This window comes from Lissotriton vulgaris, chromosome 1_2 (assembly GCF_964263255.1).
Source record: "Lissotriton vulgaris chromosome 1_2, aLisVul1.2, whole genome shotgun sequence".
Lineage (NCBI taxonomy): Eukaryota > Metazoa > Chordata > Amphibia > Caudata > Salamandridae > Lissotriton > Lissotriton vulgaris.
In genome coordinates this window covers 281454555-281476357 of record NC_141686.1, presented here as the reverse complement: position 1 = coordinate 281476357, position 21803 = coordinate 281454555, and the positions used below count along the sequence as shown (strand labels likewise).

The window sequence follows — 21803 nt, the reverse complement described above, 5'->3', positions numbered from 1 at the left end:
GGTGTGGTGTCCTTTTGTAGTGTTGTCACTGTATTACTGTGTGTTATGTGCAAAATGCTTTACTCATTGCCTCTGAGATAATCGTGACTGCTCTCCCTCGTGGGCTTCTCACCCCCAAATGCTTTGTTATTCCCTCTCATCCATGTGCTTCTCTCCTTCCCCCACGCCCCATGTTGCTCTCTCTCGCTTGAGTGCTTCCCTCTCTGTATCACTCTCCCTCGTGTGCTACATTTCCCCTCCCACGTCCACTCTCCATTGCTTCCTGCCCACACTACCTCCTCCGTTGTTCCTCACCCATAGTCTGATTTTTTTTAATTTGTATATTTTCAATAGTTCTATGCCCCAAAAAGTATTTTCGCACTACCTTTTTAAAAAAATTTATTTAAGGATATCGAACAGTAAATAAAACAAAAAATGCACAGATACGCCTGTACACTCCATAGGTTTTTTCCCTCATTTTGTTCACGCTGTACAGCATGTACAAAAGGCACTGGCAGAGCCAATAGGTATCGAAGGTAAGGTGTATTTGCTTTGCCAATGCTGGTTTCAAAAGTCATCTAACTATTACTGAATAAAACATGAATTCTTTTCAACAACTAATCAGCTTTCCAAATGCCATTTGGTTCATGAAGGTTCATTGGTTCATTACACGTCAGGTCTCTCTAAATGTGCATGGGGGTGGAGTTGAGAGAAGTATGCTGTACCTCTTCAACAAGAAGTGCGAGTGTTGCCATCTTTCCCTCCCGCTTCCCAATGGCTGATGCACCCTTGCCCGATGGCTGATGCACCCTGCGCCTCTTGATTTCACGCTTTCTGTCAATGTTTCCTCCAATCAGAGGCCTTTGCCCAGCAGAGCTAATTGAACTGTCTCTTGGGCAAGCTTTTTATTGCAATATTAAAGTTTAAACACATCTTCATTAAAGGAATTAGGCTCGACCTGGCAGGCGAAGACTCGAACATGTAGTGAAGTGAAGAACTCTGTTATCAGCTTGAGGAGAAGCGGCGGGTGGTACTAGATGGCAAAAAACCCAAGGGGCAGGAGACCAACCCTATAGAGCAGGGGTTCCCACACTTTTTTATGCCACGCACCTCTAGGAAATGTTTGATCAATGTTCGCCCCCCCCCCCCCCCCCCCCAAGTTTCGCTGAATTCCTATTATGCATACAGTACATACTCTCCCTCTTTACCGAACCCATGCTATAGATGTCAGGGACCGTCTTGGCAGGCACAATATAGTGATACACTGAGGAAACGCATGATGTGCAGGACAACAGTCCCAGGATGGCGGAGCACTCCAGGGGCCCGGCGCCCAACTCTACATGTGACAGTCCGGATACACCAATGCCCTGACGAAACACACATTTTCAGGACACTACATACAGAGTAGGGCTTTGGACTCTGAGGTAACCTTTAGATGCATGAACCACTGTGGCCATCTTCTAGGTGTGAACCTCTCGTCACTCCTATGGCTATCCGATTTGGAGCCACTCCTGCTTTGACAGACTGCTTTCTGGAGGAAGGGCAGGAGAGCCGAGTGGGCACTTCAAAAGGAAGCAGACCCCCAGCACAAACTTCAAAGACTCAGACACTAAATCACATTTTTGTTTGGAAACAGATTATAAGAAGGGCTGCTTGAGGCCCCCCACAAATTGTCAACTGTCAAGCAGCCATTTGGGCTCAATCAGTCTTTATTTATTGAGCGCCACAAATCACCCCTGAGGGTATCGAGGCGCTATGGAACAGAAGGTCTGCAAGACATCTACCTGTAACCTGGACTGGGGGCTAGGGTATGCCAGTCTCCCAGCTGGGTGAGGGGACATCACCCAGGGAAATCCAAGACCACTTGTCCCTGGAATCAATCAATCAATCAATCAATCAAAAAAACTTGTAAAGCGCACTACTTACCCGTGAGGGTCTCAAGGCGCTGAGGGGAGGCGGTGCTGCTACTGCTCGAAGAGCTAATTCTTGAGGAGTCTTCTGAAGGTGAGCAGGTCTTTGGTCTGCCGCAGGTGGTTGGGGAGGCTGTTCCAGGTCTTGGCGGCGACGAAGGAGAAGGATCTGCCGCTGGAGGTTGTTCGTTGTATACAGGGGATGGTGGCGAGGGCAAGGCTGGCGGAGCGGAGCTAGCAGGTGGTGGGGGTGAGGGTGGAAGCTGAGTCTGCTGTTCAGGTAGGCTGGCCCAGTGTTGTGGAGGGCTTTGTGTGCGTGGGTGAGGAGCTTGAAGGTGATCCTCTTGTTGTCGGGGAGTCAGTGTAGGTCTCTGAGGTGGGGGGTGATTTGGCTGCAACGGAGGACGCTGAGGATCAGTCGGGCAGAGGTGTTTTGGATGCGTTGTAGTCGTCATAGGTGTTTGGCCGGGATTCCTGCATAGAGTGCGTTGCCGTAGTCCAGCCTGCTGCCGGCGAGGGCCAGTGTCACCGTTCTTGTTTCGGTCGGGATCCACTTGTAGATCCTTCGGAGCAAGCGGAGGGTGTTGTAGCAGGAGGAGGAGATGGCGTTGACCTGCTTCGACATGGGGAGGGAGGAGTCGAGGATGAATCCTAGGTTGCGTGTGTGGTTGGTGGGTGTCGGTGCTGTTCCCAGTGCGGTTGGCCACCAGGAGTCGTCCTAGGCAGAGGGGGTGGGGCAGAGGATGAGGAACACTAGTGCCTGCCTTCTTGCCAAGACCAGTGTGTCCTGTGAGGAAGAGGAGAGCCCTTGGAGGGGGCGAGGTCCAGTTGTGGATCTGGCAAGTGGATCCCTGTAGTGAGGTGGGAGGAAGTGGTTGTTGCATCGCTCGGGCTGTCACCCGGGTGCAGGTTAAAGTCAGCAATCCTGTATGCCAGAGGAGGGTACCAAAAAGAGTGCATTACTGCTGTACCAATCGTGCTGTAGTCCGTGTACGGAGAAGGTCAGTGACCCAGGATCATGGGGGGTGGGGGAGTGTGAAGTGCAAGGGTCATCACCTACTTCAACTGATTTCAAGAGAGAAGGAGGATGTGGTGACCTGTAAATCCTATTTGTAAAGTGCAAACACATCACCCATTAAGGGTTTCAAGGCACTGGGGGCCATTGGGGAGATTAAGTAAACTATTGCCCAGAGTTGCATGATGCTGAGCTGCCGGGGATCGCACAGTGAGCCCTGAACTCCGTAGTCAGCCGCTCTGGCCACTGCGCCATACCTCTCCCACCTGAGAGTGCCCGAGCCCGACTGAAACACAGGAATCTGAGTTGATCGGCCCCTTATATGTGAAAGAGATTAGAGGAACATTGGAAGTAAAGGGCATCAACCCCCATGGTTGGGCCCAGAGCCTCCTGCTTGCCCCGTGGCCCTCTTAAAAGGGGTTCTGACAGAACAAATTACTGGTCTGCCAAAATGCAAGGGTGCCCTGGAGATGAGAAGGATGTACTGTACTGAGGCTTACACTGGCAGGCCTGCCAACCCATGTGGGTGCCCTGGAGAGGAGTAGGATGTACTGTTCTGAGGCATATTTTGGCAGGTCTGCCAACCTATGAGGATGCCCTGAGATCTGTACTCTGTGCTGTACATATGCACACACTGGCAGGTCTGCCAACCTGCGAGAGTGCCCATGGGACGAGAATGAGATATGCAGCTCAGGTGCACGTGGGATTGCCATGCACAGACTAGGTCAGAGGTCTTAATGATCACTTGACACATTCTCATGCAGGGAATCAGATACACTCTGTTACAAACTTACCTCGCGGAGTGTACTCACACCCCACGTAGCCAGTGTAGCCCAGGTCCTCCAACATCTGGAACACGTACTGAAAGTTGACTTCTCCTGGGCTGTCAGGTTCATTACGGTCAGGTACCTGTGCAATCTGGATATGACCTGAGGAAGAGACAAACTATTACTGAGAGACCGCAGCAATGACCTCGCTGGAGAGTCCAGCAGGTAGACCACTCACCAAGAGTCCCATGGAGTGTAGGAGGCTGCCCCTGCATGTCAGCAGAGACCAGCCACAGTAGAAGCACTTACAGTCCAATGGGATCAGTGAGACTGTCACTGCATGTCAACTTCAGCGGAAAGACCAAGCAGATGAGAATAAAGGGAGGGTGTGGGGGCAGTGATGGACTTGGCTTTGAACCTCTCTTTGCCTCGACCTACAAAGATCACTACGTACTCACAGGTTTGAAGCACTGTGGAGCTTGTCACTAGACTGACTCCCTAGCAAACTAAATCCCGAAATAAAAAACATGTTTATTGTACAATTAATACAGTGCTGGGATCCCCAGACTTTTTTATAAGAGGTAGTCATATCCAATAAAAAACATCCTGAGCTACCAACATACATGATCAGTGTTGCACTGTTGACCACTGAGGCCACAGCGTGCAGAATTACTAGCAGTGACCAACTCAGTGTATATCAGGTAAGTTCACTAGGAATATTGTGTTAAAAAATGGTTTATCAGTTTCAACTCTGAAAGCCTGTAGATGCCATAACAGGGATATAAGCGATGCCCTCTTGCGCCTAAGAAAGAACATCAGTAATAAGACCCCTCAACGCAACATGAATCACCATTTAAAGATAGCCTTAAAAATATTTTTCTGCAAACATCAGCCAATCTGAAAATGCACACATTTTACTTTTAAATTCACCAATTTTAATTTTGGAAACATACCTAGCAAAAGATTTTTATGCACAAGATTAGGCTACACATTTGGGAGCTATTTACAGGTAGCTGGAGAGCTACCAATGAATCCCGAGCTACTCATTGGAGAACATCATATAGCATAGCGTCCAGTAGAACAGACAGATGGACAAACAATTGCAATATCAAAATAAGGATTTGTTGTAAAGCACATTCTCTTGCCTCAGACATATAGAATAGAGAGCTATTGACTTATTAGAACTATGTCCATAGCAACACATCTAAGATTTCCCTGCTTTACATAATTGTGTCACATTGTGTGAAGGAAAGGAATAATCTTACGAAAATTCAAAAATAGCCCAGGGAAAACTGTAGGCACCCATTTGCCTATCAACTGTGCATCATATTTTTGCTGGAAATACATTCCCAAATGTCAATTCAATTCTTAATTTTGTGATGGTATTTATTAGACATACAAATAATCTAATTCTACATACTCAACACATTAGAAAATAACTTAGATTAAAAAAAATACATGTTAAAACATCTATACAATTATTGGCATCAGTGTGAGAAGTTGGCCTGGCATATGATGTCCACTATTCTAGTGGGCACCTTGCACCAGTCTAAACGACCCTTATTGATGGTGGTTGTAAAGTCAACCTTATAGAAAGCTATCCTAGTGGTAGCATGGACCAGAAGTCATAGGCTAAAACTTCAGAGAGCATGTGAAGCAAGCTGCTTTACCAATTATAAACCCTTGAGTACCAAATGAAAGAACACCACACAAGGTATATATCAAAAATATATGTATTTATTTCTAACACAACCCCTCTGTACTCTTTATGAGGTCAGAGGTAAAAGTACATCACAAGTTACTCAATTAGCATACGATAAGTTACACAAATACAGTTATGCCCTAGGGGCTTCACAAACCATATACTAAGAAAGTGGTATAAGAACCACGACAGAAATAGAAAGTAAGCCTAGGACCTAGGGAATCGCTGGGGCTATACTAAACAACCAAAGGTTAGGAAGTAGGAGCCCCACGGGAGACGCGTGCAGTGTCTAAACACAGTCGCGAGTTACCATTGACTTACAATGGAGAACGTAAGAGTTACAAAGTTACTGTTTTAGGACACTTCCGGATGGACTACGACAAAACCCCTTTAGACTAGGACACTTCGAGAGTCAAGACCCACGGACGCACCGGAGTACTCGTGTTACCTCACCCAGGGAAGCCGGGTGCATAGGTGCCTTTTGGTGTCTGGTTTCGTCGATGCTTTCAATGGAGATCTGCAAAGAAGTGCTGCAGGCCACCAGAGGAAGAGTGTCCGGGTGGATCCAAGGGTGGATCAAAGAACTGAAGAACCTGAAAGCAGAGGGGACAGAGTCTGGGTCACTAGCCAGTGACCAGGAAGGAACCAGGCGATGTCGCGATGATCTCAGGTGAAGAGGTGAAGCTTGTTTCTGAAGTCACGAGGACCAGGAGGTGACGACGACCAGGAGCTGGATTCGAGCTGTCCCACGAAGGATCTAGTTGACTGCGGTGTCAGTATCCGGATTGGACCCAACAGCCTTGGCAAACGCAACCCAGGCAGGAAGTGAAGATTGGCTTCGGTGCAGACCAGCAAGGTCTGTGGAGCTTCTCCTTTGCAGGGAAGCTGGAGCAAGCCTGGAGCAACCAGGAAAGTGGTTTAGTTTCAATAGAAAGTCTTCGGAGGACTAACTAGCCAACGGGCTAGCAACCGGGAAGACGCGTCGAGACGGAATGCAAGAGCGGGGCCCACGCGGCACTCGTGGAGTGGGGAGGGCTGAGTTTCTGTACAACTGGTGCTCGGGTCTGGGGCTTCTCGTACCCCAATGCACAACTTCGAGTTACCTCAGGAGTCCATGCAGTTAGCAAAATGCAGGATGTCCAGGGTGTCCGGTCCCACATCTCTCGTGTCCGCCACGGGTCTCAGCTTTGCTGTGGATGTGGGTCGGAGTCAGAGAAGCCTGGAAGTCCAGTTCCTGTGTCGCTGGGTCTTCGGGTTCCGGCGGGAGCGTCGACAAAGCAGACCGGCAAATCACTGGTGGTGCCTGTTTGCACAGGGTGGTCACCACTTGACCACAAGGGAGATGTCTTCCGTCTTCTAGTCAGAATAGAATGTCGAAGGTCCAAGAATTCTGTATCAAAGTTTCGTTCCAGGATAATCTAAAGTCCTGGGGACTAGCAAAAGGGGCTGGATTACCTGCTAGGTACCTCCTATGGGTAGACCTGGGAAGGGGGTGGTTACATCCCTTTCCCTTTGTCCAGTTTCGCGCCAGAGCGGGGCTTGAGTGCCCCAGCAACTGATTTGAACCGGGCTATGCATGGAGCTCCTTGTGTGCCCCAGGCAGTGTCTCAAAAAGCATCTGCTGATGCAGCCCTCCCTGCCCCCAATACACATCACCCTGTCTGGGAAAGTGCTGGGACCTCCCTGGACAGGAAACCTATTGTCCAGGCCTCCCCTGCCGGAGTTTCGTCCAGCAGCAGGAGGTCAGACTCGTGTCTGTGGCAGCAGCATCCATTTTGTGATGCTGAGGCTCTGTTTAACTTTAATCGGGTTTACCAGTAACTACATTTCTTCTCCCTCTAGAAGGGTGGAATGCTACCCCGCCACCAGAACTGGTGGGAGGGTAGTATTCCAAAGTATTTGACACCTTACACGACATGTTTTGATAAAGCCAAACCAAAATGAACAATAACCGCGAGGATTATAATGCACTTAAGAGTATATGGGAAATGCTATATCATAGAACAGCTATAAGGAGATGGTTCTGAAAGCTGCAGAGGGACTCAGCTCATGCTAGGGCAACCTCTCACACAAAACCAAGCACTCTGCCTCCAGGATCGATAAGGCCTGCCATAGGAGTGACTTATAGGTCACTATGTGTCTATATATAAGGTAGATATAGATATACTATATCTAAGTAAGGGGTGATTATACCCCCTGACCCAAGCTGAGTGATCAGCCTGTGGTGTCAGTTTAGATGGCCAGCCAGAGGTGGCATAATACATGCTGCAGCCCAGGGTAAGCCTTGGATGCAACTATGCCCTGGGTACCTTTGGTACACCACTATAAAGGGGCTCACAAAGGGGACCCACCATCCAATCTGGTATGTACCTAAAGTACATAGTATCAATTTAGAGAGAGAGAACAGCTTGGCTGTGGGTCTGATTAGCAGGCCCACAGCCACACTAAAGTCGAAAAACCAGAAAATCACAGCAAAAAGTGCAGGTGACCATAGGAAGCAGACCCTACTCTCCTACAATCAGAACATATAAATCAGAGCATATTAAAAAAGTAGGTTGGTCCCCAAAGTGCGTGAAGTTATCGAATTGCTGTCGAATTTTGCAATGGCTTAAGACAGAGTGGCATTTCAAATTACTGTATTTTCCAGCCACTCTTGCCTTTCAAATGTAAATCGGATCTCAATTCAATTTAAAACAGGTGTATCTGATAGAAACTTCTAGCTGCAGATTCCTTACCTTGAATTTCCCAGGCATCCGGCTGGATCCGGAAACTTTTGCTGAGCAAAACTCACTACAAGCGCCGTTCAGTGGCTCCATTCGGCTTTGCGTGAGGTCGGCGGCATCTGTTATGACGTCGCAGTACCTATATAGCCAAACCAAAATTAGCAATAACCGCGAGGATTATAATGCACTTAAGAGTATATGGGATGGCTATATCATAGAACAGCTATAAGGAGATGGTTCTGAAAGCTGCAGAGGGACTCAGCTCATGCTACGGCAACCTCTCACACAAAACCAAGCACTCTGCCTCCCTTTGGGAGACGGTTGTGCAAGTGCTGCCACAAGTCCCAGAGGAGGCCCGGGCTGTGTTCTCCCAAGTAGTAAAGGATGGGAGAGATGCAACAAAATTCACCATTCGGTGTGGCCTAGATATGACTGATTCGCTGGGCAGATTAATTTCAACAATAGTGGCCTTAAGGCACCACGTCTGGCTTAGGACATCTGGCTTCTTGGGTATATACAGTACCCAGGCGCGTGGACGTCAGTTATTCTCTTTCTAGGCCAGTTAAATGCAAATCCATGAAGAGCGACCCCTCTGTTGCTATTTGACAGGTTTTTTTCCCCACTTTTGTGGAATTCAGAACTTTTTTTCTAACTTTGTGTGCGAGAGATGTCTTTAAGGAAGACCGGTTTCAAGCCGTGCGGTGCCTGCCACCGCTTGATGTCGCTTACCGAACCCCACCTGGTCTGTCTCTGGTGTCTCAAGCGTGACCACGACTCAAAGTCGTGCTCAGACTGCTGGGCCTATAGTCTGGTTGATATGGAACTGAGACACTACCTTAGGAAGGAATTTAGGGTTAGTGTGAAGCACCACCCTGTTAGAATGAATTTGAATAAATGGCTCTTGGATAGTTAGTGCCTGGAGTTCACTAACTCGTCGTAGCGACGTAATCGCTATAAGGAAAGCCACTTTCCATGTCAAGACTTGAAGCTCGCAGGAATGCAGTGGTTCAAAAGGGGGACCCATCAGCCTGGTGAGGACCACATTGAGGTTCCACTCCGGAGCTGGTGGCGTCCGCGGAGGAATGACTCGTTTGAGTCCTTCCAGAAAGGCTTTAATGGCAGGCACCCTGAAAAGTGAGAGGTGCTGTCTGTTTTGGAGGTAAGCAGCCATTGCGGATAAATGTATGCGAATGGAAGCATAGGCCAGATTGCTTTTGTACAAATGTAAGAGATAACAAATGATGTTTTGAATAGATGCATCCAGCGGGTTAATGTTGTGGCCTGCACAATAAATGACAAACCGCTTCCACTTCGCCGCATAGCATGCTCTGGTGGTGGGCTTCCTTGCCTCCCGGATGATGTCCATACAGTCAGGAGGTAAGTTGAGGTAGCCAAACTCTAAGACCTCAGGAGCCAGATCGCCAGGTTGAGCTGTTGCGGATCTGGATGCTGAATGTCGCCATGGCTCTGCGTCAAAAGTCTGGGTGTGAGGCGCAGCCTTTGATGCGGTACCACGGACAGTTCCAGAAACGTGGTGTACCATGGTTGGCGAGCCCACGTTGGAGCAACCAGGATGAGAGTCATTGAGTGCTGCTTCAGCTTGCGTGCCACCAGCGGAATTAGAGGTGCTGGGGGAAAAGCGTACGCAAATTTGCCTGACCAGTTCATCCATATCGCATTGCCTTGCGACTGTGGGTGTGGAAACCTGGCGGCAAAGCTTTGGCATTTTGCGTTCTCCTTTGTGGCGAACAGGTCTATCTCTGGATGACCCCACATTAGGAAGTACGGGTGGAGTACCGATGGATGTATCTCCCACTCGTGCATTTGGTGGCTGTACCTGTTGAGCAGGTCCGCCATCTGATTGTCTTTGCCTGGGAGGTGTTCTGCCATGAGGAAGATGTTTCTCTGAATGGCCCACTTCCACATGCTCTGAGCCAGATGAGACAGCTGTGGAGAGTGTGTTCCTCCCTGCTTCTGAATGTAGTACATGGCCGTCATGTTGTCCGTCCGGATCAACACGACCTTGCTGCACAGATGTACTTTGAAGGCTTTTAGTGCCATGAAGATCGCCATCAGTTCCAGAACATTGATGTGCATCTTCCTTTGCTGTGGTGTCCATAGTCCCTGCACAGTGTAATGGAGTACATGAGCTCCTCATCCCTGGAGAGAAGCGTCCGTCGTCAGGATGATCTGTGGCACAGGCTCTTGGAACGGTCATCCCTTGCAAAGGTTTTGTGGATTCCACCAATGCAGAGAGTTGTATGCCCGACCGCTCACCAACACTAGGTCTTTCAACTGTCCGTGAACCTGAGTCCACTGACGTGCTAAGCACTCCTGAAGCGGATGCATATGTAGTCTCGCGTGCGGGACTATGGAGATGCAGGAGGCCATCATGCCGATCAACTGCATGAACACTCGTGCTGGAAGCAAGTGTTGAGGACTGAATCTTTGTATCAGCGATAGAATGCTGTTGACCCTCACTGAATTTGGCTGTGCTGTGGCTGCCAGAGTGTTTATCGTCGCACCCAGATACTGCCGTATGTGGGCGGGTTGCAGGTGGGACTTTGGGTAATTCAGTGAGAATCCCAGATCGTGAAGAAGGTGAATGGTGTGGGACATGTGGGCGGCACACTGCTGGGCTGACTTTGCCTGGATGAGCCAGTCGTCCAGATAAGGGTAGACGTGAATGTTTTGTCTCCTTAGGTGCGCCACCACCTTCGCCAGGCACTTCGTAAACACCCTGGGTGCCGTGGTGACCCCGAAAGGCAAAACCTTGAACTGGTAATGTTGGTTTTGGATGGTGAACCAGAGGTATTTTCTGTGTGACGGGTGCAGCGGAATGTGAAAGTACTTGCTGCAGGGTCAGCATATGAAAGTGCTCCGATAGAATGTACTGATTGAGGGGTCTGAGGTCCAGTATGGATCTGAGGGACCCGTCCTTTTTTGGTATCAAGAAGTACAGTGAGTAAACTCCTGTGCCTCTTTCTTCTACAGGCACAAGCTCGATTGCCCCTTTTTGCAGCATGACGATGACCTCCTGCTGCAATAAGTGCAAGTGCAAGTGCTCGTCGGACATAGGACGGTGTCTTGGGGGCATGTTGGGTGGAGTGGAGTGGATGTTAACTCCAGACAATAACCGTACTGTATGAGCTGTGTGACCCACCTGTCCGTGGTGATGGATTTCCAGACCGGCAGGAACTGTTGAAGTCTCCTCCCGACCGGTGTTGCGTGGTCGGGGGGCAGTGACAAGGCGTCACTGTTTGTTGGTGGCAGAGGATCTGGAGTTGTTGTTTCCACGAACCCTGCCTTTGGCGCTGTTTCCTCGATATCCACCTCGACTTTGTTTGGTGTATGTGGACTGCGTGTTGCCTTTGTAGTACTGCGTGGTTTGGGAGAGTTGGCCTCTGGAAACACCTCTAGTGCTTGAGCGACGAAAAGACCCACCCCTGAATTGCTGGGACTGCAAGGCCCCCATGGACTTAGCAGTTTCAGTGTCCTTCTTTATCTTTTCCAAGGTGGTGTCCAACTCTGGGCCAAACAGATGATCAGGGTTTACTGTCTGATTAAGAATGGTGATCTGTATCTCTGGCTTAAATCATGAGATTCTGAGCCAGGCATGTCGTCTCAGCATGACGCTAGTGTTGACAGCTCTGGCCGCGGTGTCAGCCGCGTCCAGTGCACATTTAATAGAAGCATTGAATATTAGCTTCCCCTCTTGGATGAGCATCTCAGCTGCCTCCTTTTATTAGTCTGGCAAGTGCTGCAACAGGGTCTCCAGTGTGTCATAGTGTGCCCTGTCATACCTTGCTAGAAGTGCTTGTGTATTTGAAATGCGCCAGATATTGGCCGCTTGGGCTGCCACCCTTTTCCCTGATGCCTCAAACACCTTAGATTCTTTGTCTGGGGGAGGAGCATCACCGGTTGTGTGAGAATTAGCCCTCTTCCGGGCATTTGAAACAACAAGAGAGTCCAAAGGTAACTGTCCCTTGATGTAAGTAGGATCAGTAGGCGCTGGTTTATACTTCTTCTCAATCCTAGGGTTAATCACCCTGGCTCTGGTAGGCTCTTTAAAGATCTCCCCAGCATGTTTTAAGACACCCTTCAACATAGGCAGAGTCTTGACAGTTCTCTCTGAGACGGAAAAGGTGTCAAAAAGAAAGTCCACGTCAATGGGGTCAGCATGGAGCTGGACGTCATGATTTTTAGCCGCCCGTTCAATGAGGGCATTAAACTCAGCTGAATCCTCCGTAGGCGACGTTTTCACAGCATAGAGTTGAGTGTCTGGGGCAGAGTGAGGATCACCTGGGTCAGCACCAGCTGCCCAGGGTTCATTGGTATCTTCAGGGTCTGTGTAGACAGGATAGCTGTACTCATCCTCATCATCGCCTTCCCCAGCGTCCACGTCAGAGTAGGTGGGTGAGACATCATGGGCATGTGGAGAAAGTGGTTCCACAAGAACAGGAGTTGAAGTGGAATCCTTCTTTTTCTTTAAAGGAATTTTGTTGCACTCCATTGGCTGTTCCAGGGCAATTTTCCGTTTATGGAAGGAAAGTCTGCCCGTTTCGGCATCGATAAAGTGTTCTTGTAGTGCTTCCAATGAAGATTGTCGATGCTTTAAGGTTGGGACCACTGTCGTCGACTTCGGCACCGAGGGCACCTTCTTGGGCATGCTGGCGCCCATCCTAGGGGTGAAAGCCTTCGGCGCCACTTTCGGCGGCAACGTGAAGTGAATGGGGGTCGCCGCTTTGTGAGGTTTCTCGACCGGCTTCGAAGGTGGAGGATCTTTCGGGCCGACAGCCGAGCCCTTCTCCTTGATGCGCTTCAGGGAGTCAGCCACCTGCTTGGAGAAAGCGGCGGACGACCGCGCCGAGTCGACGGGATCCTTCGAGGCACCACTAGACGTGGACTTGTGGGTTGCGCCGCTCTTGGCCTTGTCTTGTTGACGCGGAGTCTCGAGAACCTTCGGATCACCGAGTCCTTTGTTGGTGTCGACCGTCTTCGGCGCCGATTTACTCGGCTCGACCACCTTGACCTTTGTCTTCGGCGTGGCAGACTTTGTCTCACCGCCCTTGACCTGTGTCTTCGGATCAACAACACCCTTCTGCTTTGTCGGTGCCGACGGCTCCGAGGCCTTCGATCCGATCAAAGCAATGTGCACATTCGGTTTCAAGGGGGGCACCAGTGCTTTCGCTTGCGTCGAGACCGCTGGTTTTACTTTCGGTTTCGATTTTGCAGGGTGCGGCTCAATGGTAATGTCCGTAGCCGAGCCCGAAGGCGGGCCGTAGAACCCATTGTAAGATCCTGGGTAAGGCCTAGTGGCGATCCCTCGACCTGAGCCTTTTGAAGCGTTACGGCCCCAATGTCCGTTTGAGTTAGCTCTTCGCTCGAGCTATCTTCCATGGCCCCAAAGGCCCCGTCGTCGTCTCCTACCTCGTCGACAACTTCTTCCGCTTCGAACATTTCAGCGTCCGCGTCGTAGTTATAGTCGACCTCCGACGCGGGATTCGACATGTTTTCACCAACTTCCCGGTCAGCTCCCTCATCATCCCCGGCATCGAAGATTTCCACAGGCGCCGGTGCAGTTTGCTAGGCCTCCTGGCGCGCAGCGCGTCAATGCTTAAGCGTCTTCTTGGACCTGAAACGGGAACAAGCCATGCAACTGGCTTCATCATGATCCGGCGACAGACACTTGTTGCACACTGGGTGGACGTCGATGTGGGGATACTTGGAGTTGCAGACGGGACATCTCTTGAACGGGCTCTGTTCCATGATGATTAGTCGATAGGGTCTGTGGCGTCGACTGGGCCCTCCGCGCCGAAAGCACGCGGTTCTATGGAATCCGGCTCGGAACCGAGCTGGAAGAATCAGGCACCGAACGCAAGACTATACCGACGAAGAAAACTAAAGATCTTTTGGCCTTAAGAAAGTTTTTTATCGATTCCGACTAGAGTGAACCAATATACATCCGAACCCAATGGCGGAAAAAAACAATCTGAGGATGAAGTCGATGCCCATGCGCACTGTAGTCCAGGGGAGGAGCCACCTATCTCGTGATACTTCGAAGACTCTTCCAGGACAACAATGTGCGATCATCCGGACCCAACACTAGGCGGCGATCTATGCACAGATATGAATTCAGCAGCCCACATGCCTCGAACGTTTTGTCTTCTAAATTCTCTGAATTCTCTGAATTTGAATGCAGATTTGTAAAGCGCATAGCTACCCCGGGGGCGTCCCAGCGCTGTCAATCGACCTGTAGTTCCGGATGGGGGAAGAGGAGGTGATCTATTATGGAAAGAGACATGTTTTTAGTTGCCTACGAAAGGCAAGTAGGTTGTGTTCTCTTCGGATGGAGAGTGGAAGGGAGTTCCACAACTTTGGAGCATTGTAAGAGAACAATCGCCCCCCCCAGAGTGGGCCTTTTTTATTCTGGGGACGCTGGCCAGGGAGAGGGAGTCTGATCTGAGTTGTCTGTTCGAATGATGGGGTTTGACGAGGGATCTCAGAATCGGCGGGCCTCTACCTTGCATTATTTTGTGTGAAATGCAAAGGGTCTTAAAGGTGACCCTTTCCTTAATCGGGAGCCAGTGTAGGCTTTTGAGGGCTGGTTTGGCAGAGCATCTAGATTTGGTCCCGGTCAGGAGTCTGGCGGCGGCGTTTTGGGCGCATTGCAGTCTGTTATTGACCGATGCGGGGGCCCCTAGATAAAGGGCATTTCCGTAGTCCAATCTGGAGTTCACCAGCCCCTGCATGAGCAGTTTCCTGGATTGGATGGGGATTAAGTGGAGGAATTTCCGCGCTGTTTGAATGAGGCCGTAACAAGTGCCTGTGGTTTTTCTGGCCTGGACTTTAAAGTTGAGGTCTTGGTCCAACCAGATACCAAGGCTTTTGACTTCGGATTTGGGGGTGGGGGGTGATCCCATGCAGAGTGTCCATGAGAGGGATGGAGGGAGTTTGCGTGGGTTTCCCAAGAGAAGGATCTCTGATTTCTCTCCGTTTAATTTCAGGCGCGATTCGCACATCCAATGAAAGATGTTCTCGAGACAAGCTGACAGGTTGTCCAGGCTTTTACTCAACTGGTTTATGGACACTACCAGTTGGGTATCATCGGCATACATGACTGTTTTTATGCCGAATGGGGTTATAATGTCTTCTAGGGGAGACATGTAGACGTTAAAAAGTGTGGGGCTCAGGGAGGAGCCCTGGGGGACCCCACACTGAAGAGGGAGAGCTTTAGACTCAACTGTGCCATCGGACACCTGGAAGGTTCTGCCTTCCAGGAAGGATTTGATCCAGGACAGGGCGGTGCCTGAGACTCCTACCAAGCTGAGCCGGTGGATGAGGATGGCATGATCCACCGTGTCTAAGGCGGCACTCAGGTCGAGGAGGATCACTGCCACTGATCCTCCTGCGTCTATGATGGTTCTTGCCTCTTCGACCACGGCTAGTAGTGCGGTGTCTGTTCCCTGTCCCGGTCTAAACACTGCCTGGGATTGGCGCAGGAGGTTGTTGGATTCCAAGAAGAGAGATAGTTGGTGGTTGACAATTCGCTCGGCCACTTTGCTGATGGCCAGGAGGAGAGAGATGGGTCTGAAATTGGATAGGTCCGTGGGATCAAGGTGGGGTTTTTTGAGAAGTGCCCTGACTGTAGCTTTTTTCCAGTTGGTTGGGACAGTGCCCAGTGTAAAGGAAGCATTAATAAGGTTGGTGAAGGGAGGGGCAACAGTGGAGGCGACCAGTTTTAATTTGCTCATAGGAGCTGCATCTGATGGAGCCCCACTCTTCACTGATTGTAGAGTGGTCAGGAATAGTTCTGTGGTCACCTGGGAGAATGTTTGGAGGCGTGGGGCCTCCGAACCAGGGGGAGGGGTAGCGGGGAGTTGTGAGGTGTTGGGAGATGGGAGGGATTTGAGAATATTATTATTTTTTGTTGAAAAGAACTCAGCTAGCTGGTTGCATCTGGTGCCCGATGGGTCTGGTATGGCAAAGGATCTGGGGTTTTAGTGAGAAGACGTACGATGCGATACGTTTCTTTGGCAGAATTAGCTGCAGCTTGTATTTTTTCCTCGAAGAAGGTTACCTGGGTGTTTTTTATACAGGTTTTGTAGTGTTTCAAGGCAGACCTATATTCGTTTTTGCTTTCAGTAGCCCAGTCCTTTCTCCAAAGGCGCTCGAGCTTTTTACACCTTTTCCTAAGTTCGCGTAGTTCTTGGGTGAACCAAGGAGATTTAAAAGTTCTCTTTTTACTGGGGAGGGGTTTGACGGGAAGAATGGCGTCAAGGGATTGATCGATCCAGCCGCGGAGTTGAACGTCTGCTCTGGAGGGGTCTGGGTCAAGCACAGGTGTGGTAGAGGCTAGTGCTTGAGTCCATGAAGCCATATCCAGTTTTCGCCACGGGCGGGATGGTGATTAGGGAGGAGGTCTCTCCAGTGCTTCGGACGAAAGTTGAAGCTTAAAGGGGATTAAGAAGTGATCTGACCAGGGGACGGGAAGGGGTTTATTCACTACTAGTCTCGTGAGGTTAGTGAATATGGGGTCCAACAGGTGGCCCTTGGAATGGGTGGGTTGATTGCATTTCAAGTGAATGTTAAGGGAGGCTAGGTCTTTCTTAAGGTCATCGGCTGTTTTGTTTGTTGGGTCGTCGAAGTGGAGATTTAGATCTCCTAAGACCGTAAAGTTAGGAGACAGGCAAGCAAGAGAGGAGATGGTTTCCACAGGGGAGTTGCAAAAAAGTCGTTGCTGTCCTGGGGGGCGATAGACGAGTATCCCTGAAAGGGTTGTTGATGGGGGTAGGTGGATAGAGAACTGGGCATTTTCACAGTCCTGAATTGGGCTGTCCTTAAAATGGCAGGACAGGTAATCTCGGTAGATGATTGCGATTCCGCCTCCAGTCCCGGAGGGTCTGTCCTGGTGCTTGATTAGGTAGCCAGAGGGGAGTGCTTGAACTATGTCCGGGTCTGAGTTGGAGTTGATCCATGTTTCGGTGAGAAAGAGGGTCTCGGTCTCGGAGTCTTGCAGAAGCATATTGATTTCTGCTTGGTGTTTCGGGAGGGATCTGCAATTGAGTAGAGCCATCTTGAGCCAGCGTGGTTTCAGGGGGAGTCGTGGTGTAAGCCTGTGAGAAGTTGGCCTGATATATCATGTTCACTAGTTCTAGTGACCACCTTGTATCAGTCCAAACGACCCTTATGGTGATTGGTTGTAAGTCAACCTTATAGACCAGCTATCCTAGTAGCGTGGACAAAAGCAGTCTTTAGGCTAAACTCTTTATGGCATGTGAAGCCAGCTGTTTTACCACATATAACCTTTGAATACCAAATGAAAAGGACACCACACAGGTAGTTATGAAAATAAACAGTTATTTATTAACTAACATGCACCTCTGAACTCTTTATGAGGTCAGAGGGCTAAGCACATGACAAACTCTTAGGAAAAATACGTTTAAGTTGCACGATTTACAATGGTGCCCTAGGGGCACGACCAACCATATACTAAATAAATGGAATGTGAAAGTCAGTTAAAGGAATGGAGCTGTCCAGAGGTTGTAGGATCGCTGGGACCACGCTATACTAACTTGAGGTAAGTGATAGGAGGCCCACGGAGCGCGTGTGCAGAGTGTGAACTCACACGCGAGATGCGCACAAACGTCTATGGACAGTACAGTTTAAAGAAAAGGTGAGTACGGACGTTCCTGACTAGATAGGACTGAAACGACAGTGGAACTGGACACTAGGACAGTCAAGCTACCCTTGAGCACCGAAATGCTCGTGTTACCTCACCCACAGGCTGCGGGTGCATAGGTGCGAAGTCATGTCGGGTTTCCGCGTCGAAGTCTATGGAGCCTTGAAGAAAGATGCTGCAGGCGACCAGGAGGAAGATGTCCGGTGCAATCCAAGGGTGGATTGGTGAAGAGAGGAACCTGAAAGCAGAGGGGACAATGTTCAAAGTCACTAGCCAGTGACTGGAGTGGAACCAGGAGTGGAACCAGATGTCGTCGTCGCGATCAGGTGAAGGTGGACGCTTGTCTCTGCAGCCACGTGGACCAAGTGGTGTCTTCGACGACCAGGATGGAGGCACGAGCTGTCCCACGCAGGCTCTCGCTGTCGGCGGTTTCGTCTCCGGATTCGGGTTCAACAGGCCTTGGCAAAGGCAACCCACGCGGTGAGTGGAAACGGCGTCTGGAGTGGACCAGGAGGGTCCGGGGTGCTCCTCTTTTGGAAGGGAGCAAGGGCCAGTCTGGAGCAACCAGACCAGCAGCAAAGATGTTGGTGTTCGTTGTCTAGGAGGTCACTAGCCAGCCGGCAAGTGACCAGACAACGCGTCGAGCAGCAAACAGGCAGAAGGGCCCCACGCAGATCTCGTGGATGCTGGAGGGCTGATCTTCGATGCAGGAGCTGATTGGCGTCGGGGCTTCTCAGTCCCCAAAGCACTTGAACGAGGGGGCCTCGGAAGTCGTGCTGGAGCGAAGTGCTGCTTCTTTCAAGATGGCCGGTCCCACGTGTCTCGTCGCACCCACGGGTCTCAGCTCAGCTGTAGATGTGGGTTGAGGTCGGAGAGGTCTGGGAATCCGGGTCTCGTCGGGCTCTGAAGTCTGGATCCTTTGTAGGAAGACGACAAAGGGAAGTCGCGGTACGCTGATGGTGCCTGCAGATGCAGGGTGGACACTCCTTGCCCACAAGGGAGATTCCTTCTATCTTCTGTGGAGCAGAACGTCAAGGTCCAGAGTTTCTTCTTGTGAAGTTGATCAGGATAATCTAATTTGGAATGGGACCAGCTCCTACCTTTATTCTCCTAAAGGGGGCTGCACTACGACTAGGTCCCTCCTCTGGGTGGGACCAGGAAGGGGGGTGGTTACACCCCCTATCCTTTGTCCGGTCTTGCGCCAGCTCTGGGGCTGGAGTGCCCCAGGAACTGGTTTAGACCGGACTATGCACAGGGACACCTTGTGTGCCCCAGGCATGTCTCATTCCTTTCAGCCCTGTCCTACCTAATACACAAAATCCTGTCTGGGGTGGTGCTAGCACCTCCCAAGGCAGGAAACCCTTTGTCCAAGCCTCCCTCGCTGGAAGGACTCCCAGCAGCAGGAGGTCAGACTTGTGTCTGTGGTGGCAGCATCCATTTTGTGATGCTGAGGCTCGAGTTAACTTTAACCGGGGTTCACAGTTACATACATGTCGTGTCCCTCTAGAAGGGTGGAATGCTACCCCCGTCGCCAGAATTGGCGAGGTGGTAGTATTCCAATTCGTATGACACCTTACTAGACATGTTTTGATAACGTTATACCAAAGTTAGCATTTGACCACGAGGTTCATACTGCACTTAAGAGTATATGGTATAGCGTTATCATGGAACAGCTATTAGGACTTGGTTCCGCAAGCTGCAAACGGGCTCAGCTCATGCCAGAGCACCATCTCACATAATTCCAAGCATTCTGCCTTCAGGATTGTTAAGGCCTGCCATAGGAGTGACTGATAGGAATATATGTGTCCATTTTAGGTTTAGATATAGGGAACTATATCTAAAGCAAAGGGTGATTACACCACCTTGCCCCAGCTGTCGTGCAGCCAGTTGTGTCTGTTTAGATGGCCAGCCAGGGGTGGCATAATACATGCTTCAGCCCCTGGTAGGCCCTGGGTACACCTATGCCCTGGATACCTAAGGTATGCTGTACAGGGACTGATAAGGTGGCCCAGTACCAATTGGTAAATGCACCTAAGGTACATGCAATCCATTTTACAGAGAGAGCAGTAGGCCTTGTGTCCTGAATAGCATGGCCCCAGGTCAACTAAGTCGAAAAACCAGCAAAACACCAGGCAAAAAGTTGGGGGCAACCATAGTCAGATATCCACCTTCCTACAAAGCCTATATGGACAGTTTGAGCAGCAGGAATGTCCATCCTTTAAGGAGTTAATGCTGCGACAGGGAGCGGAGGAAGAGTCCCTGAGATTGAGGAGGGTTTCTTGGGTATACCTCAGGGGAGAAGATGTGACAGAAGCAGGGGTCCTGGGCTCAGGGCTCGGTCTGGCGCAGACGGGCTTGCCTTAGGCGTGCCTTCGGCGCGCAGACGGCGCTCCCGCTGCGCTCGTCTGCTGCGCTTCCAGCAGATGCACATGGTTTATGCGGAAGGAGGGGGGGGGGGGAGGCGTGGCCTAAAAAAGGGGCGTGGCCTCTGTACTCGCCGGTAATGGCATCAGGAGGTGTGTTAGGTCAGGTTCCGCGGCAGCGCTAGAATCCGCTGCGCGGGCTGATCAGGGGCGAGCAAGTGCCCTGGAGTGGTGTCACAAGAGGAAGTAAGGGAGTTTAAAAACACACAAGAAAGGTGACTTTTAGATTTTTAAAAAATGCACAAGTCGCGCTCCCGGCTTCCGCCTCAGGAGATAGGTCGAATCTGAATGCGGCGCTTATAATCAGCGTCTTTTGTACGTTGCGGCGGTGGGCGTGGCCTAAAAAAGGGGCGTGGCCTCTGTACTCGCCGGTAATGGCGTCAGGAGGTGTGTTAGGTCAGGTTCCGCGGCAGCGCTAGAATCCGCTGCGCGGGCTGATCAGGGGCGAGCAAGTGCCCTGGAGTGGTGTCACAAGAGGAAGTAAGTGAGTTTAAAAACACACAAGAAAGGTGACTTTTAGATTTTAAAAAAATGCACAAGTCGCGCTCCCGGCTTCCGCCTCAGGAGATAGGTGGAATCTGAATGCGGCGCTTGTAATCAGCGTCTTTTGTACGTTGCGGCGGTGGGCGTGGCCTAAAAAAGGGGCATGGCCTCTGTACTCGCCGGTAATGGCGTCAGGAGGTGTGTTAGGTCAGGTTCCGCGGCAGCGCTAGAATCCGCTGCGCGGGCTGATCAGGGGAGAGCAAGTGCCCTGGAGTGGTGTCACAAGAGGAAGTAAGTGAGTTTAAAAACACACAAGAAAGGTGACTTTTAGATTTTAAAAAAATGCACAAGTCGCGCTCCCGGCTTCCGCCTCAGGAGATAGGTCGAATCTCTCACTCTCTCTTCACTCTAACTTTTAAGGCAACCTGCAGGTGAATATGTTATTTGTTGAGTGATTGATGGGAAATAATCTGGAATCAACTAGTCTAACTGATAGTCTCAATTTAACTTCAGATCTCCTTCCCTGCTGTTCCCTTTCCCAACACCCTTTCCACCACCTGGCCACTCTAATAGTCTGTGCTATAAACGGCAATCAGACTTGAAGCTTTCTGGAGGTGGACCCTTCTAACATCGTGCAAGCCCTGAGGAAACACACCTTTGACAATACCACATGCTTATTGGCCTGTTTCTCCCACTCCATTTGGGAGACGGTTGTGCAAGTGCTGCCACAAGTCCCAGAGGAGGCCCGGGGTGTTCTCCCAAGTAGTAAAGGATGGGAGAGATGCAACAAAATTCACCATTCGGTGTGGCCTAGATATGACTGATTCGCTGGGCAGATTAATTTCAACAATAGCGGCCTTAAGGCACCACGTCTGGCTTAGGACATCTGGCTTCTTGGGCGATGTCCAGGCCAATCTGATGGACATGCCCTTTGATGGAAACAGTCTTTTGTGGGGAAAAGGTAGACTTGTCCCTGGTCAGGTTCAAGCACTCTCGAGATATGGCCAGATCATTGGGCATCTCCTCTAGTCTTCATGGCCAGTCTTCCCTTTCGTGGCACTGGAAGGGGTTTCCAGCCGCATCAGCCCTATCCCAGCCACCGTTCTGCACAGACTGCCC

The 21803-nt window shown here is 50.4% G+C and overlaps 1 protein-coding gene across 1 annotated transcript in view; it reads right to left on the bottom strand.

Annotated features, from left to right (window-relative positions):
• The window catches only part of HYI (hydroxypyruvate isomerase (putative)), an 80219-nt gene that overhangs the window by 8701 nt on the left and 49715 nt on the right, over positions 1-21803 (bottom strand). The window contains exon 7 of the mRNA XM_086953212.1: positions 3699-3833. Coding sequence (XP_086809338.1) covers positions 3699-3833 — 135 coding nt within the window. The remainder of the gene's footprint in view (positions 1-3698; positions 3834-21803) is intronic.